The sequence below is a fragment of the Phalacrocorax carbo genome, chromosome 8 (assembly GCF_963921805.1).
Source record: "Phalacrocorax carbo chromosome 8, bPhaCar2.1, whole genome shotgun sequence".
NCBI lineage: Eukaryota > Metazoa > Chordata > Aves > Suliformes > Phalacrocoracidae > Phalacrocorax > Phalacrocorax carbo.
In genome coordinates, this window is record NC_087520.1 from 13453731 (window position 1) to 13471032 (window position 17302).

General features: G+C 52.5%; 1 protein-coding gene across 1 annotated transcript; it reads left to right on the forward strand.

Annotated features, from left to right (window-relative positions):
- Positions 1 to 7290: 7290 nt before the first annotated feature.
- On the forward strand, positions 7291 to 10393 carry LOC135314704 (protocadherin alpha-2-like). The gene has a single exon (XM_064458803.1). It carries the CDS (start codon positions 7614 to 7616, stop codon positions 10257 to 10259), a length of 2646 nt encoding a protein of 881 aa, XP_064314873.1. The 5' UTR covers positions 7291 to 7613; the 3' UTR covers positions 10260 to 10393.
- Positions 10394 to 17302: the final 6909 nt, after the last annotated feature.

Genomic DNA, 17302 nt, shown 5'->3' on the forward strand with positions numbered 1-17302 from the left:
TGCCGAAGTGATGAGAGGGGCTGGGACATGGGCTTTGCAGATGCTCTTGCTTGCTGCTGTGTAGCATTTCCACCCGAGCTTGCTGAAGGGGTGCAAAACAGGCAGGCTGTGGTGGTGACAGTCCCCCAGGCACTATTTGCTGCTTCAACACCGTTGCTGACTGCAGATCACGCTGGTATCAGTATTTTCAAAAACAAACAAAAAATCAGCTCCAAATTTTCCTACAGATTAGTTACCATCCATAACAGTGCTGTGCTCGTCAGCATTTGGGTTGCTCTCTCACAGAAGGAAATCGATGCCCATTGCCACTAGAGCTATCCTGCCACCACCTCTACCAATAGCTGTGTAATGTTTCAGAGGAGGAGCAGAGCTCACCAGTGTATAACATTTCCATCTCAGGTAACGGAAGCATTTCAAACCATGAAGGGTCAACTACAGGGTGTCTGCTGAACACAGTGTGCTTGATACCGCCTGTATGCTTTTTATGGTGCCGTTACTGATGGGAGTGGTCGTGGACTTGTGTTCCTGGGCAGAGCAGCAGTGTGACATATGCTGGCTTGTTCTGATGTTCTATCAATGAGTGCATGAGCAGCCACACCTTTACAGAAGTCCCATAAAGCTTCTGTCCAACAAAACAAAACAAAAAAATCTGTTAAAGACCAGCCGTACCCAAGCCCCAATAACAAACCGCCAAAGCTGAATTCTTCCACTGAATCAATACCATCCATTATGCTGGGGTGCTTGTCAACGTTTGGGTTGTTCTCTCTCAGCATGACATCAACGCCATTGCCATTTTGAGCTCTTCCAACATCCCCTTTGGAAAGAGCAGGGATTCTGCTGGACTCAGTGTGCGTGATACGATCTGTATGTATATTTTTATGGTGCTGTCATTGCTGGGAAGGGTCTCTGAAAGTCCAGTTGAGCCCCGATGTGGGAAAGGAGGCTGTGGCTTTTCTGTTGCAGAGGTGAAGGTGGCAGTGGCACTGAATAGGTCCTGGCCATGCCGTGATGTGAAAGGTGACCTTGAGCAGTGGGAAGACTTGTCTGAGGGAAGTGGTAGTCCTTGGGAAGACCATGGGCCATGTGGTGATAAAACACAAACGGGAGACATTTGCTTGCCTTGAGACTGCATGTCTCAGTGGGGAATGGAGGTTGGCTGGAGGAAAGGATGAGGCAGGATGGGCGCAGTGTGTGCTTTTGCAGGATCCTTTCCCAGGCTCCCAAGGGTCTGGAATTGGAGGCCTTCCTGATCTTGAGATCATGTGTGGTATTGAAATGTCCACAATGTCTTTTGAGGTTAGGAGAATCAGGCACCAGAAAGAGTCCCTTGTGCTGCTGGCGGTCTGACGTAGGCAATGTGTTGATAAGCGGGGGTGAGCTGCAGGCTGCTGAATACTGTTTGATGAAGGTTTTCCCCTCTTCTTTTGAGAAAGGTGTTGTGGGTGTGTAGTGCTTCAATCTGCTGTCCTTGTATAGGTGTGGGCATCTATAGTAGCTTCCATCAACATTGGTTGATGTTGCCGTGATGGTTCCTTGATCCTCCTTCACGCAGGATTTGTAAGGGCACATGATGAAGCGGGTGTAATCTTTGTGCTCTTGATTTTGCCGACTAGTGCACTAGCAGAGTCGGTGTCAGTAGAGATGGCATGTCCCCTTGTCACGATTCTCTCATTTGGTTACATGCACGTACACAACAAACCGTCCGGGGTAGACCAACCCCTTTTTCTGTAATAGAAATTCTCTCACCCAGTTAATATGGTGAGTGTGCTTCTGCTTTGGTATTTGGTGTGCTTCCATCCAAGAATGAAATCTGTGCAGAGTGGCATCTGAGCTGTAATCACAGCTTCAATCACAGAGTCCTTAAGAATGCCATTTCCAATGGTGTGGGATAGAGGATGCCATCAAAAAACCTTGACAACAGCCCTGGCGCACAGTGCTGTTTCCCCAGTATCCTTCCAGGACCTCCAGAAATCCTGAATATCGTCGCCCCGTGATGTTTTCCATGGTATTGCTGCTTGTGAAAGTAACTGCCATATGTGCCTTTAATCACTTGGTTTTATTGTGGAATGTTGTTGGTCAAACAGAAGCTTTTTGACATTTGGATCATGCTGCCAGCCATCTCTGAACCTTGCTTGGTCTTGTCTCCACTCGTAGTCTTGCTAGGGAGGGCAAGAAGTGGTCTCTGCATTCAGGATGTTGACAGGCCTTGAGTTTCAACAGAGTGGAATGGGGTCCTTTGGTTTTCTTGTCTCCTCTCACTAAACCGCCCACCCTTTTGCGTTTTTTTTTTCCCCCTCTCACATTGGCAATATGTTGGTAACAGTGGGTGAGATGCAGACTGCTGAATTTAGGCAGCTGTCAGTTTGCCAATGTTTGGATGTTTTCCAGTCAGTGTAGGGGGATGGCTTTTCCACTCTCCTGATCTAAGTTTCCCTTTGAGAGAATGTCCTTTGCTTTCAGGTGTCCTTCCTGCTTCCCCTGTGATAGAAGTACATAAGGGACACTGTGCAGGTTTTGCAGAACATGAGTCCTTTTATTCTGTCCATCATCCCCATAAATCTGTGATAATGTTAAGGGAAAATGTCCTTTAAAACCAATTCTTCTATCCTGAAGATATTTCCTTTCTGAAGAAGCAACAGGTAAGTCACTCACACCTGAGGTGGATGTGGTGTTTTGAGAGACAGGTGTACTTTTGCTCCTATTCACTTGTGGCATCTTTATGTTGGATTGCCTGAATGTTGCCTGGACTGTAATGGCTGTAGTCATTCTCCATTTTGTTGTACCACCAGAGTCATTAAAAACGTAGGGAAGGTGTTGTGGACTTCTCCTATGTTAATTTCCCAATAATGATGTTACTCTACTTAGCAGCATAAAGTCTTCAGGCAGAAGAGTTTGACCCAAGGTAACTGTTCGAAATGGGAATTTTCTTTTTCTGCACCACCCCCACCCCCATTCCCGAGGTTGTCAATTTGCGTTCTGAACCAGAGAAGTAGTGTGAAAAACGCTGGCCTCTTTTGATGTTCTTTTGGAATTTTTATCAAGAGCCACATCATTACAGAAGTCCTGGAAATCACCTTTTCTGACAAGAAAAAAAAACCAAAACCAAAACCACACCAGTCAGATTGGTGTCATCCACAGACTTGCTGAGGGCTCACGCAATCCCACTGTCCATGTCCCTGACAAAGAGGTTCAATAACAGTGCTCCCAATATGGGTCCCTAAGGCACACCACTCATCATACTCTCCACCCAGACATCAAGCTGTTGACCGCAGCTCTTTGAGTGCAGCCATCCATCCAATTCCTTATCCACCAAATGGTCCACTCATCAAATCCATGTCTCTCCATTTTAGAGAGGAGGGTGTTGTGCAGGACAGTATCCAATGCTTTGCATGAGTCCAGGCAGATGATGTCAGTCATCTTCCCTTATGCGGCAATGCTGTAACCCCATCACAGAAAGCCCACCAAATTTGTCAGGCACAATTGCTCTTAGTGAAGCCATGCTGGCTGTCACCAATCACCTCTCTGTTTTCCACATGCCTTGGCATAGTTTCCAGGAGGATCTGCTCCATGATCTTGCTGGGCAGAGAGGTGAGACTGGATGGCCTGTAATTTCCCGGGTGTTCCTTTTTTCCCTTTTTTAAAAGTGGGGTGATGTTTCCCCTTTTCCAGTTGCTGGGAACTTCACCAGTCTGCCAAGACTTCTCAGATATGATGGCTAGTGGCTTAGCAACTTCATCTGCCATTTCCCTCGGGACCCTCGGATGCATCTCATCAGGTCCCATGGAGTAGTGCACATTCAGGTTCCTTGGATGGTCTCCAACCTGATCTTCTCCTGGAGTGGGCAGTACTTCATTCTCCCATCTGAGGTTTGCTGTTCCAGTGTGAGTAGTTCTCCTGTAGAATAAAATGAATGCCAGCTTTGCAGGTGCTCTTGCTTCCTGGTGTGTAGCATTTCCACCTGAGACAGATGAATAATGGAAGACATGCAGGCTGTGGTGGTTGCCAGTGAAGGGTCATGACAAGGGTCTTTTCCAACCTGAATGATTCTACGACTGTATGATCATCTTTGGAGAAAGTATTGCACCCAGGTGTGTAAGATTTCCATCTGAGATTGGTGGAGCATTGCAAAACACGAAGGGTAAGCTGCAGAGAGGCTGCTGGACATTGCGCGTACGGTACAATCTGTATGTTTTCCTATGGTGCTCTCAACGAGGGGAGGGTCTGCAAATCCTGGACTGTAAGGACTGTGTGGTGTGTTGATGGAGGTGAATGTGGCAGTGGTACTGAGCCGGGTCCTGATGTGAAGGATGACCCTGAGCAGTGGGAAAACTTGTCTGAGGGAACTGGAAATCCTTGGGAAAACCATGAGCCATGTTGTGAGAAAACAAGAATCGGGAATGATGAGCTTGCCCTGAGAATGCATGTCTCAGAGTGGGGAATGGAGGTCGGTTAGAAGAAAGCAGGAGGCACGATGGGCACAGAGTGTTCATTCACAGGATCCTTTTTCGGGCTCTCAGGTGTCTGGAGTTTGGAGGCGTTCTGGATCTTGAGCTAGGGTGTGGTATTGCAATGTCCACAATGTCCTTTGAGGTTATGAAGATCTCCCACAGAGACAGTCATTTGTGCTGCTGCCTGATTGCCATATATACTGTGTTGGTAAGAGGAGGTGAGCTGCAGACCTCTGGATGCTGTCTGATGAAGGTTTTCCCACTTGTTTTAAGAAAGGTGTTGTGCGAGGGTAGTGCTTCAACCTGCTGTCCTTGTGTAGAGGTGGGCATCTACAGTAGCTTTCACATTGGTTGATGTTGCATGATGGTTCCTTGATCCTCCTCAGGCGGGATTTGTAAGTGCGTGTGCTGAGGAGGTGGGTGTAATATGTGTGCTCTTGATTTCCCCTACTTCTGCACTTGCACAGTCGCCTCAGTAGAGGTGGTGCATCCCCCTCTCATGCTGAACTCACACACGCGCACGTACACACCAACTCCTTACAGCACGCCAGCTCTGGTTTCTATGGTAGAAATTCTCCCACGCGGTTGATATGGTGAGTGCTCTTGCACTTCATCATTTGGTGTTTTTCACTTGAGGAGTAAAATCCATCCAGGTTGGGATCAGAGATGACTGCTCTGATTGCAGAATCCTTAAGAAGTCTAACGTTCAGCTCTGTGGTGTTTCCATCTGAGATTGCTGAAAAGGCCCAAAACATTCCGGGTGAAGGTCAGGCATCTGGGAAGAGCCTGCCAGAGAGTGAGCGGCTTTGCGTCCCTCCCTGTGTTCTTTGTGCCAATCATGAGGGAAGGTGAGGACGTGCAAAGGCCTGTGTCATGCCCAGCGTGGGTTTTATTGCTGGGCCATGCTGTTGTGGTGGAGCAGTGTCTGGGAACGGTAGCAGCGATCTTCTGAGTGGGCACAGAATAGGGCTTAGGGCATCCGTCATGGGGAGGGTGACGTTGAGTGGGGAAGAGCCTTGCGTGAGGAAATGGAGATGCTGTGTAGGACACAGAATGTGTCATTGGTGAGGAACTGGAGAATGTCCGCTTAGCTGGAGACCTCATTTTGCAGGGCTTGGGATAGAGGATTCCAGTCGAAAACTGTCCTGAGCTGATGTTGATGTTGAGAGAATGTCCTTAGTTTTCAGGTCTCCCTCCTTGTTGCCCTGCGATACAAGTGCATAAGGGAGCAATGCAGAGTGTCCGGTGATTTATAACCCAGTGATTTATAATGCAGTGATGCTACAGGTAAGTCACTCACACCTAAAGAGGATGTGTTTGAGAGAGAGATGCACTGTTGTTCCTGTTTAGTTGTGGTATCTTCATCTTGGGTTGACTGAGCGTTGAGTGGACTGAAAGCCAGACTCGGTGATCCTTATGGGTCCCTTCCAACTTGAGGTATCCTATGAGTGGACCAGCAAAGCCCCACTCTCTGCTCTCATTCCTTTTGTGCTGCTTCCAGGCGCAGTGTGAGGAAGTGGCAGCAAGGACGGATGGAGGAGGGACCCTAATGCGTTTCTCAGAGTGGATGTGTTGGGTACGGAGGGGATGTTCTGAGTGATAATGCCACGGTGTTACGTTGGTGTGTTTTGAGGTGTGGCTCATGCTAATGAATGAGAAGTGTTCTGTGGGGACTGATGCCCCATGGTATGGAGGTCGTTGCTGTGTAGTTCTGGCAGAGCATGCCTGCCTGAAAGGAGAAGCAAGAGCTTGACATTCATCATGCAGGTGAGCCTCTTGCATAGACTGGAGGAAAGCGGGAGGGTTGTTCCTTATCTGGAGAGGTGGAAGTCGGCAGTGAAGGGGGATGAAAGCTCTTGCCAAAGGGCATGTCTGTGCTCCATGGCAGGAGTTATGTGATCGTTTAGAAAACATGATAGTTGAGAGGATAAATCAGAGGCAAAGAGACAAGAAGAAGCAGGGGCCGTTACAGGATAGGGAAGAGAAGACGAGGAGACAGAGGGGAAAGAAGAGAATGAAGGAAGGAACAATGCAGAGAATGAAAAGCAAACAAGAATGAAGCAAGCAATAGAGAGATAAAAGAGAGAAAGGAAGAATGGTAATGGAGTTTACGAGCATGCACCAACGCTACCAGTGTGTACAGAAAGGGAGTAAGGAAAGGAAGGAGGAGACAGGAAGAGAAAGGAAAAGAGAAAGAAAGATGCTGGGAAGGTATGAAGCAGGGGAGTAATTATAGAAGGAAGGAAGATGGCAAAGAGGAGAAAGAATGAAAGCAACTGAAAAGGAAGGAATCTGTGAAAATTAAAAGGAAGGAAAGAGGGAAGAAAAAGAATAGGAAGGAAGGAAGGACGGAAGGAAGGACGGACGGAAGGAAGGAAGGAAGGAAGGAAGCGATGATAGATTACCAGCACGCACCGACCTTATCTCTAGCCGCTGAACAGACCTGGTCCCGACAGCCGCCCCCTTGGTTAGAGTACGTCGCTCTGGAGGTGATGCCCCGTAATTATCGGTGATGGCTCCGTCTTTGCTGGCCTCCGCCGCGGCGCCGGAGGCGACTGGTGAGCTGTGAGCGGGTGTAAAGAAGAGAGAAGGATGGCAAGAGAAGGGAAAGGTGAGAAAAGATTGGGGCACGGCAGGGCAAAAACGAAAAAGGGAATCAAGAGAGGAGAGAAGAAAGAGAAGGGGCAAAATCTTGGGTAAGAGAAGGAAGAGAGAAAACAAAGAAAGATAATTGAAGGAAAAAAGAAGGCGAAAAGAAGCACAGAAGAGGGAGAGGGGAAGAAGGAGAACGGAAGAAGGAATCCACACCAAGAAAAACAAGTCAGCATGGAAAAATGAATAAAAGGAGAAAGAAAGAGAGAAAGAAAACAGCGAGAAGAAAAGTCAAGAGGAGGAAGGAAGACCAGCCGGCAGCGGAGGTGCCGAGCGCGGGTGCGGAGGCGCGGGCGAGCGTGGGGAGCGTGTGAGGCGGCGGAGCAGCACACGGTGTCGCTGCAGGCTCAGAAACGGCGGCGGAGCGGCGAGGCGGCTCCGCCCCGGTGCGGCGGAGAGCCCGGCTGTGAGCGCGGGGGGGCGGCGCGGGGCGGGCAGAAGAGCCGGCGCGTCCGTGCGGCGGCGGGGAGCCGTGCGGGGCCCGGGCGGGTGGAGGCAGCGGCGGCGGCGGCGATGGGCGTGTGGTGGGGGCCCGCGGTGCGTGTGCTGGTGCTGCAGGCGGCCTGGGCGCTGGTCGGCGGGCAGGTGCGCTACTCGGTGCCGGAGGAAGCCAAGGCCGGGACGGTGGTGGGGCGCCTGGCGCAGGACCTGGGCCTGGAGGCGGTGGATCCGGAGGCGCGGCGGCTGCGGCTGGTGGCGCAGGGCCGGCGGGCGAGCGTGGAGGTGAGCGGGGCGAGCGGGGCGCTGGTGGTGAGCTCGCGGCTGGACCGGGAGGAGCTGTGCGGGAAGAGCGCGCCGTGCGCCCTGCGCCTGGAGGTGCTGGTGGAGCGGCCGCTGCGCGTCTTCCACGTGGAGCTGGAGGTGACCGACATCAACGACAACGCCCCGCTCTTCCCCGCCGCCCGGAAAAACCTGAGTTTATCAGAGAACACCCCTCCCGGGTCTCGGTTCCCGCTGGAGGGCGCGTCGGATGCAGATATCGGAGCCAACGCGCAGCTCTCCTACACACTCAGCCCCAGCGAGCACTTTAACGTGGCTTTGCAGCGCAGTGAAGAATACCGAGAATCCCTGTTTCTGGTGCTCGCGAAACCGCTGGACCGGGAGACGGTGGCTGTGCACCGGCTGGTGGTGACGGCGAGTGACGGGGGCCGGCCGCCGCTGACGGGCACGATGGAGGTGGTGATCTCTGTGCTGGACGCGAACGACAACGCGCCCCAGTTCAACCAGTCGGTGTATAAAGTGCAGCTGCCGGAGAGCGCTGTAGAGGGGACGCTGGTGGCTCGGGTGAACGCCACGGATCCGGACGTGGGAAGCAATGCGGACGTGATGTTCTCTGCCAGCAATATATTTCCTCCAGGGCGCTTAAACCTTTTCAGTTTAAATCCGAGGACAGGCGAGATCCGGCTCACGGGCGCCCTGGACTATGAAGACGTCCGTTCATACGAGATACAAATCGAAGCGACAGATAAGGGGACGCCCCCGCTGTCGGGTCACTGCAGGGTGGTGTTGGAGGTGGTGGACGTGAACGACAACGCGCCGGAGGTGTGGGTGACGTCGCTGTCGGTGCCGGTGCCGGAGGACGCGGCGGTGGGGACGGTGGTGGCGCTGCTGAGCGTGTCGGACCGGGACTCGGGGGCGAACGGTCGGGTGCGCTGCGCGGCGTGGCCGCCGTCGCCGTTCGGGCTGGTGTCGACGTTCGCGGGCTCGTACTCGCTGGTGCTGCGGGAGTCGCTGGACCGGGAGCGGGTGGCGGAGTACGAGGTGGAGGTGCGGGCGGAGGACGGCGGGGCGCCGCCGCTGCGCGCCAGCCGCGCGGTGCGGGTGCCGGTGTCGGACGTGAACGACAACGCGCCAGCGTTCGCGCAGGCCGTGTACACGGTGCTGGCGCGGGAGAACAACGCGGCGGGCGCGGAGCTGGCGCGGCTGTGGGCGCGGGACCCGGACGAGGCGGGCAACGGGCGCGTGAGCTACTCGGTGGCGGAGGGCGGCGGCGGGGGCGCGGCGGCGGTGGTCGGGGGGTGGCGCCCGGCGTCGAGCTACGTGTCGGTGGACGCGGAGAGCGGGCGGCTGTGGGCGCTGCAGCCGTTGGACTACGAGGAGGTGCAGGTGCTGCAGTTCGAGGTGCGGGCGGTGGACGCGGGGGAGCCGCCGCTGTGCGGCAACGCCACGGTGCAGGTCTTCGTGGTGGACGAGAACGACAACGCGCCGGCGCTGCTGCCGGCGGCGGGCGGCGGGCCGTGGGCCGGTGCGTCGGGCTCGGCGGCGGCGTCGGGGCCGGGCTCGGGGGCGTTGTGGGCGTGGGCGGCGTGGGGGGCGCCGGCGGGGCAGGTGGTGGCGAAGATCCGCGCGGTGGACGCGGACTCGGGCTACAACGCGTGGCTGCGCTACGAGCTGTGGGAGCCGCGGGAGAAGGGCCCGTTCCGCGTGGGGCTGTACAGCGGCGAGGTGAGCACGGCGCGGGCGCTGGAGGAGGCGGACGGCCCGCGGCAGAGGCTGGTGATCGTGGTGCGGGACCACGGGGAGCCGGCGCGCTCGGCCACGGCCACGCTGAGCGTGTCGCTGGTGGAGGGCGCCGAGGCGGCGCTGGCGGCCGCGGGCTCGTCCTCGTCCTCCTCGTCGTCCCCGTCCTCGTCGGGGGCGGGGCTGCGGCCGGCGGCGGGCGCGGAGGGCGGCGCGGCGGCGGCGGCGGCGGCGGCGGCGACGACGAACGTGTGGCTGGTGGTGGCCATCTGCGCGGTGTCGAGCCTGTTCCTGCTGGCGGTGGTGCTGTACGGGGCGTCGCGGTGGGCGCCGCGGGCGGCCGTGCTGTCGGGGCCCGGGCCGGCGACGCTGGTGTGCGCCAGCGAAGTGGGGAGCTGGTCGTACTCGCAGCGCCAGAGCCGGAGCCTGTGCGTGGCGGACGGCGCGGGCAAGAGCGACCTGATGGTTTTCAGCCCCAACTTCCCGCCGCCGCCCGGTCCCGCGGCGAAGGAGACGCAGCCGGAGCCGCCCGCTCTCCTGGACACGGTCAGTGGCCCTCCCTTTCTCGCCTCTCGCCCCTTCCCCCTTTTTGCTAGTCTCGCCCGAGTCGCCCTTCTCGCCCGCCGCCTGGGCAGGCGGTGGTGGGAGCCGGGCTCAGCCCCGGGGCCTGCGGGCGGTGGGTGCTGGTCGGGTGCTTAGGGCTGTTAACGGGACCTTTGCACCTGCCTTCACGTCCTTGGCGGGGCCCCTCTGCTATTGCTTTGCGGGGAAAAGGAAAGGCATTTCCCCGCCCAGCAGCAGTTACCTGTTTACTGTTCTGGGTGGGAGTTGTTCTCCCGTGGAATGCAGTCACGGCCGAAGTGATGAGAGGGGCTAGGACATGGGCTTTGCAGATGCTCTTGCTTGCTGCTGTGTAGCATTTCCACCCGAGCTTGCTGAAGGGGTGCAAAACAGGCAGGCTGTGGTGGTGACAGTCCCCCAGGCACTATTTGCTGCTTCAACACCGTTGCTGACTGCAGATCACGCTGGTATCAGTATTTTCAAAAACAAACAAAAAATCAGCTCCAAATTTTCCTACAGATTAGTTACCATCCATAACAGTGCTGTGCTCGTCAGCATTTGGGTTGCTCTCTCACAGAAGGAAATCGATGCCCATTGCCACTAGAGCTATCCTGCCACCACCTCTACCAATAGCTGTGTAATGTTTCAGAGGAGGAGCAGAGCTCACCAGTGTATAACATTTCCATCTCAGGTAACGGAAGCATTTCAAAACATGAAGGGTCAACTACAGGGTGTCTGCTGAACACAGTGTGCTTGATACCACCTGTATGTTCTTTATGGTGCCGTTACTCATGGGAGTGGTCGTGGACTTGTGTTCCTGGGCAGAGCAGCAGTGTGACGTATGCTGGCTTGTTCTGATGTTCTATCAATGAGTGCATGAGCAGCCACACCTTTACAGAAGTCCCATAAAGCTTCTGACCAACAAAACAAAAACAAAATCTGTGAAGACCCGCCGTACCCAAGCCCCAATAACAAACCGCCAAAGCCAAATTCTTCCACTGAATCAATACCATCCATTACGCTGGGGTGCTTGTCAACGTTTGGGTTGTTCTCTCTCAGCACGACATCAATGCCATTGCCATTTTGAGCTCTTCCAACATCACCTTTGGAAAGAGCAGGGATTCTGCTGGACTCAGTGTGTGTGATACGATCTGTATGTATATTTGTATGGTGCTGTCATTGCTGGGAAGGGTCTCTGAAAGTCCAGTTGAGCCCCGAGGTGGGAAAGGAGGCTGTGGCTTTTCTGTTGCAGAGGTGAAGGTGGCAGTGGCACTGAATAGGTCCTGGCCATGCCGTGATGTGAAAGGTGACCTTGAGCAGTGGGAAGACTTGTCTGAGGGAATTGGAAGTCCTTTGAAAGACCGTGGGCCACGTGGTGATAAAACAAGAATGGGAGACATTTGCTTGCCTTGAGACTGCATGTCTCAGGGTGGGGAATGGAGGTCGGCTGGAGGAAAGGATGAGGCAGGATGGGCGCAGTGTGTGCTTTTGCAGGATCCTTTCCCAGGCTCCCAAAAGTCTGGAGTTGGAGGCCTTCCTGATCTTGAGATCATGTGTGGTATTGAAATGTCCACAATGTCTTTTGAGGTTAGGAGAATCAGGCACCAGAAAGAGTCCCTTGTGCTGCTGGCGGTCTGACGTAGGCAATGTGTTGATAAGCGGGGGTGAGCTGCAGGCTGCTGAATACTGTTTGATGAAGGTTTTCCCCTCTTCTTTTGAGAAAGGTGTTGTGGGTGTGTAGTGCTTCAATCTGCTGTCCTTGTATAGGTGTGGGCATCTATAGTAGCTTCCACCAACATTGGTTGATGTTGCCGTGATGGTTCCTTGATCCTCCTTCACGCAGGATTTGTAAGGGCACATGATGAAGTGGGTGTAATCTTTGTGCTCTTGATTTTGCCAACTAGTGCAGTAGCAGAGTCGGTGTCAGTAGAGATGGTTTGTCCCCTTGTCATGATTCTCTCATTTGGTTACATGCACGTACACAACAAACCGTCCGGAGTAGACCAACCCCTTTTTCTGTACTAGAAATTCTCCCACCCAGTTAATATGGTGAGTGTGCTTGTGCTTTGGCATTTGGTGTGTTTCCGTCCAAGAATGAAATCTGTGCAGAGTGGCATCTGAGCTATAATCACAGCTTCAATCACAGGGTCCTTAGGAACTTAAGAATGCCATTTCCAATGGTGTGGGATAGAGGATGCCATCAAAAATCTTTGAGAACAGCCCTGGCGCACAGTGGTGCTTCCCCAGTATCCTTCCAGGACCTCCAGAAATCCTGAATATCGTCGCCCCGTGATGTTCTCCATGGTATTGCTGCTTGTGAAGGTAACTGCCATATGTGCCTGTAATCACTTGGTTTTATTGTGGAATGTTGTTGGTCAAACAGAAGCTTTTTGACATTTGGATCATGCTGCCGGCCATCTCTGAACCTTGCTTGGTCTTGTCTCCGCTCGTAGTCTTGCTAGGGAGGGCAAGAAGTGGTCTCTGCATTCAGGATGTTGACAGGCTTTGAGTTTCAATAGAGTGGAATGGGGTCCTTTGGTTTTCTTGTCTCCTCTCACTAAACCGCCCACCCTTTTGCGTTTTGTTTTTTTTTTCCCCTCTCACATTGGCAATATGTTGGTAACAGTGGGTGAGATGCAGACTGCTGAATTTAGGCAGCTGTCAGTTTGCCAATGTTTGGATGTTTTCCAGTCAGTGTAGGGGGATGGCTTTTCCACTCTCCTGATCTAAGTTTCCCTTTGAGAGAATGTCCTTTGCTTTCAGGTGTCCTTCCTGCCTCCCCTGTGATAGAAGTACATAAGGGACACTGTGCAGGTTTTGCAGAACATGAGTCCTTTTATTCTGTCCGTCACCCCCATAAATCTGTGATAATGTTAAGGGAAAATGTCCTTTAAAACCAATTCTCCTATCGTGAAGATATTTCCTTTCTGAAGAAGCAACAGGTAAGTCACTCACACCTGAGGTGGATGTGGTGTTTTGAGAGACAGGTGTACTTTTGCTCGTATTCACTTGTGGCATCTTTATGTTGGATTGCCTGAATGTTGCCTGGACTATAATGGCTGTAGTCATTCTCCATTTTGTTGTGCCACCAGAGTCATTAAGAAAGAAGGGAAGGTGTTGTGGACTTCTCCTATGTTAATTTCCCAATAATGATGTTACTCTACTTAGCAGCATAAAGTCTTCAGGCAGAAGAGTTTGACCCAAGGTAAGTGTTCAAAATGGTATTTTTCTTTTCAGGCCCCCGCCCCCATTCCCGAGGTTGTCAATTTGCGTTCTGAACCAGAGAAGTAGTGTGAAAAACGCTGGCCTCTTTTGATGTTCTTTTGGAATTTGTATCAAGAGCCACATCATTACAGAAGTCCTGGAAATCACCTTTTCTGACAAGAATAAAATAAAAAAAAAAAAACAAGACCCAAAACAAAAAAAGCAAACCAACCCAAAGAAAGAATGCAAACCCAAAGATCTACCCCTACCCAACAAGACCAAAAGCAAGTTCTCCCCCACAGTTGATATAGTCTCTTACACTGTGGTCCTCAACATTTTGGTTTTCTCTCAGAGGATGAAACCAATGGCATTGCTATTTAGAGCTGTCGCAACATCACCTTTAGGAAGAGTATTGCTACCAGGTCTGCCACATTTCCATCCGAGATAGCTGAAAACTTGCAAAACAATAAGGGTCATCAGCAGATAGTCTGCTGCCACTGTGCCTATGATACCTTTGTTTTGTTGTTTTTTTTTTCTGGCGGTCTCATTGCTGGGAAGTGCCTGCAAAACCTGGAGTGAGCCCTGAGGTGGGAAAGGAGGCTGTGGGGTGTCACAGAGGTGAATGTGACAGTGACACTGAGTAGGTTCTGGCCATGTCCTGATGTGAAGGATGACCTTGAGAGGTGAGAGGACTTATCTGAGGGAACTGGAAATCCTTGTAAAGACCATGGGCCACGTGGTTATAAAACAAGAATGGGAGACGTTTGCTTGCCTTGAGACTGCATGTCTCAGGGTGGGGCATGAAGGTTGGCTAGAGGAAAGGATGAGGCATGATGGGAACGGAGTGTTCCTGCCCAGGATTCTTTCCCAGGCTCCAAGATGTCTGGAACTGGAGGCCTTCCCGATGATGGTATCATGTGTGGTATGGAAATGTCCACAATATTGTAGGAATGCCTCCCACCAGAAAGAGTCCCTTGTGTGGCTGCCTGCCTGATGTAGGCAGCGTGTTGATAAGAGGGGGTGAGCTGCAGGCTGCTGAATGCTGTCTGATGAACTTTCTTGCTTCTGTTTTGGAAATGTGTTGTGGGAGGGTAGTGCTTCAGTCTGCTGTCCTCGTGTAGTGGTGGGCTTCCACCGCTGTTGATGCTGCCATGACCATAACATCATAGCATCATAGAATGGTTTGGGTTGGAAGTGGCCTTAAAGATCATCTACTTTCACCTGCCCTGCCATGGCCGGAGGTACCTTCCACTAGATCCGGTTGCTCAAAGCCCCATGCTACCTGGCCTTGACGACTTCCAAGGAGGGGGCATCCGCAACGTCTTTGGGCAACCTGTTCCAGTGTCTCACCACCCTCACAGTAGAGAATTTCTTCCTCATATCTAATCTAAACCTACCCTCTTTCATTTAGAAACCATTATGCCTCATCCTATCACTACACTGCCTGATAAGGAATCCCTCCCCATCTTTTCTGTAGGCACCCTTTAGGTAGTGGAAGGCTGCTGTAAGGTCTCCTCAGAGCCTTCTCTTCTCTAGGCTAAACAGCCTCAAGTGTCTCAGCCTGTCCTCACAGGGGAGTTGCTTCACCCCCTGATCACCTTTGTGGCCCTCCTCTGGACCTGCTTGAGGAAGCCCATGTTTGTCTTATGCTGCGTGCCCTAGAGGTGAACACGGTGCTCCAGGTGGTGTGTCACAAAGGGTGGAATAGGCTTTCTGGGCTGTGAGCGCACGTTGATGGCTCATACTGAGTTTCTCATCGACCAGTACCCTCAAGTCCATCTTCACAGGGTGCGTCTCAATATACTTGTCACTCAGTCCATATCCGTGTTTGGGATTGCCCCGACCCAGGTGGAAGAACTTGCACTTGGCCTCGTTGAAGTTCATGAGGTTCTCACAGGCCCACCTCTGCAGCCTGTCAAGGTCCCTCTGGATGGCATCCCATTGCTTCCCTCCAGAGCATCAACCACACCAGTCAGCTTGGTGTCATCCACAGACTTGCTGAGGGCTCACGCAATCCCACTGTCCATGTCCCTGACAAAGAGGTTCAATAACAGTGCTCCCAATATGGGTCCCTAAGGCACACCACTCATCATGCTCTCCACCCAGACATCAAGCTGTTGACCGCAGCTCTTTGAGTGCAGCCATCCATCCAATTCCTTATCCACCAAATGGCCCACTCATCAAATCCATGTCTCTCCATTTTAGAGAGGAGGGTGTTGTGCAGGACAGTATCCAATGCTTTGCATGAGTCGAGGCAGATGATGTCAGTCATCTTCCCTTATGCAGCAATGCTGTAACCCCATCACAGAAGGCCCACCAAATTTGTCAGGCACAATTTGCTCTTAGTGAAGCCATGCTGGCTGTCACCAATCACCTCTCTGTTTTCCACGTGCCTTGGCATAGTTTCCAGGAGGATCTGCTCCATGATCTTGCTGGGCAGAGAGGTGAGACTGGCTGGCCTGTAATTCCCCGGGTGTTCCTTTTTTCCCTTTTTTAAAAGTGGGGTGATGTTTCCCCTTTTCCAGTTGCTGGGAACTTCACCAGTCTGCCAAGACTTCTCAGATATGATGGCTAGTGGCTTAGCAACTTCATCTGCCATTTCCCTCGGGACCCTCGGATGCATCTCATCAGGTCCCATGGAGTAGTGCACATTCAGGTTCCTTGGATGGTCTCCAACCTGATCTTCTCCTGGAGTGGGCAGTACTTCATTCTCCCATCTGAGGTTTGCTGTTCCAGTGTGAGTAGTTCTCCTGTAGAATAAAATGAATGCCAGCTTTGCAGGTGCTCTTGCTTCCTGGTGTGTAGCATTTCCACCTGAGACAGATGAAGAATGGCAAGACATGCAGGCTGTGGTGGTTGCCAGTGAAGGGTCATGACAAGGGTCTTTTCCAACCTGAATGATTCTACGACTGTATGATCATCTTTGGAGAAAGTATTGCACCCAGGTGTGTAAGATTTCCATCTGAGATTGGTGGAGCATTGCAAAACACGAAGGGTAAGCTGCAGAGAGGCTGGTGGACATTGTGCGTACGGTACAATCTGTATGTTTTCCTATGGTGCTCTCAACGAGGGGAGGGTCTGCAAATCCTGGACTGTAAGGACTGTGTGGTGTGTTGATGGAGGTGAATGTGCAGTGGTACTGAGCCGGGTCCTGATGTGAAGGATGACCCTGAGCAGTGGGAAAACTTGTCTGAGGGAACTGGAAATCCTTGGGAAAACCATGAGCCATGTTGTGAGAAAACAAGAATCGGGAATGATGAGCTTGCCCTGAGAATGCATGTCTCAGAGTGGGGAATGGAGGTCGGTTAGAAGAAAGCAGGAGGCACGATGGGCACAGAGTGTTCATTCACAGGATCCTTTTTCAGGCTCTCAGGTGTCTGGAGTTTGGAGGCGTTCTGGATCTTGAGCTAGGGTGTGGTATTGCAATGTCCACAATGTCCTTTGAGGTTATGAAGATCTCCCACAGAGACAGTCATTTGTGCTGCTGCCTGATTGCCATATATACTGTGTTGGTAAGAGGAGGTGAGCTGCAGACCTCTGGATGCTGTCTGATGAAGGTTTTCCCACTTGTTTTAAGAAAGGTGTTGTGCGAGGGTAGTGCTTCAACCTGCTGTCCTTGTGTAGAGGTGGGCATCTACAGTAGCTTTCACATTGGTTGATGTTGCATGATGGTTCCTTGATCCTCCTCAGGCGGGATTTGTAAGTGCGTGTGCTGAGGAGGTGGGTGTAATATGTGTGCTCTTGATTTCCCCTACTTCTGCACTTGCACGGTCGCCTCAGTAGAGGTGGTGCATCCCCCTCTCATGCTGAACTCACACACGTGCACGTACACACCAACTCCTTACAGCACGCCAGCTCTGGTTTCCTGTGGTAGACATTCTCCCACGCAGTTGATATGGTGAGTGCTCTTGCACTTCACCATTTGGTGTTTTTCACTTGAGGAGTAAAATCCATCCAGGCTGGGATCAGAGATGACT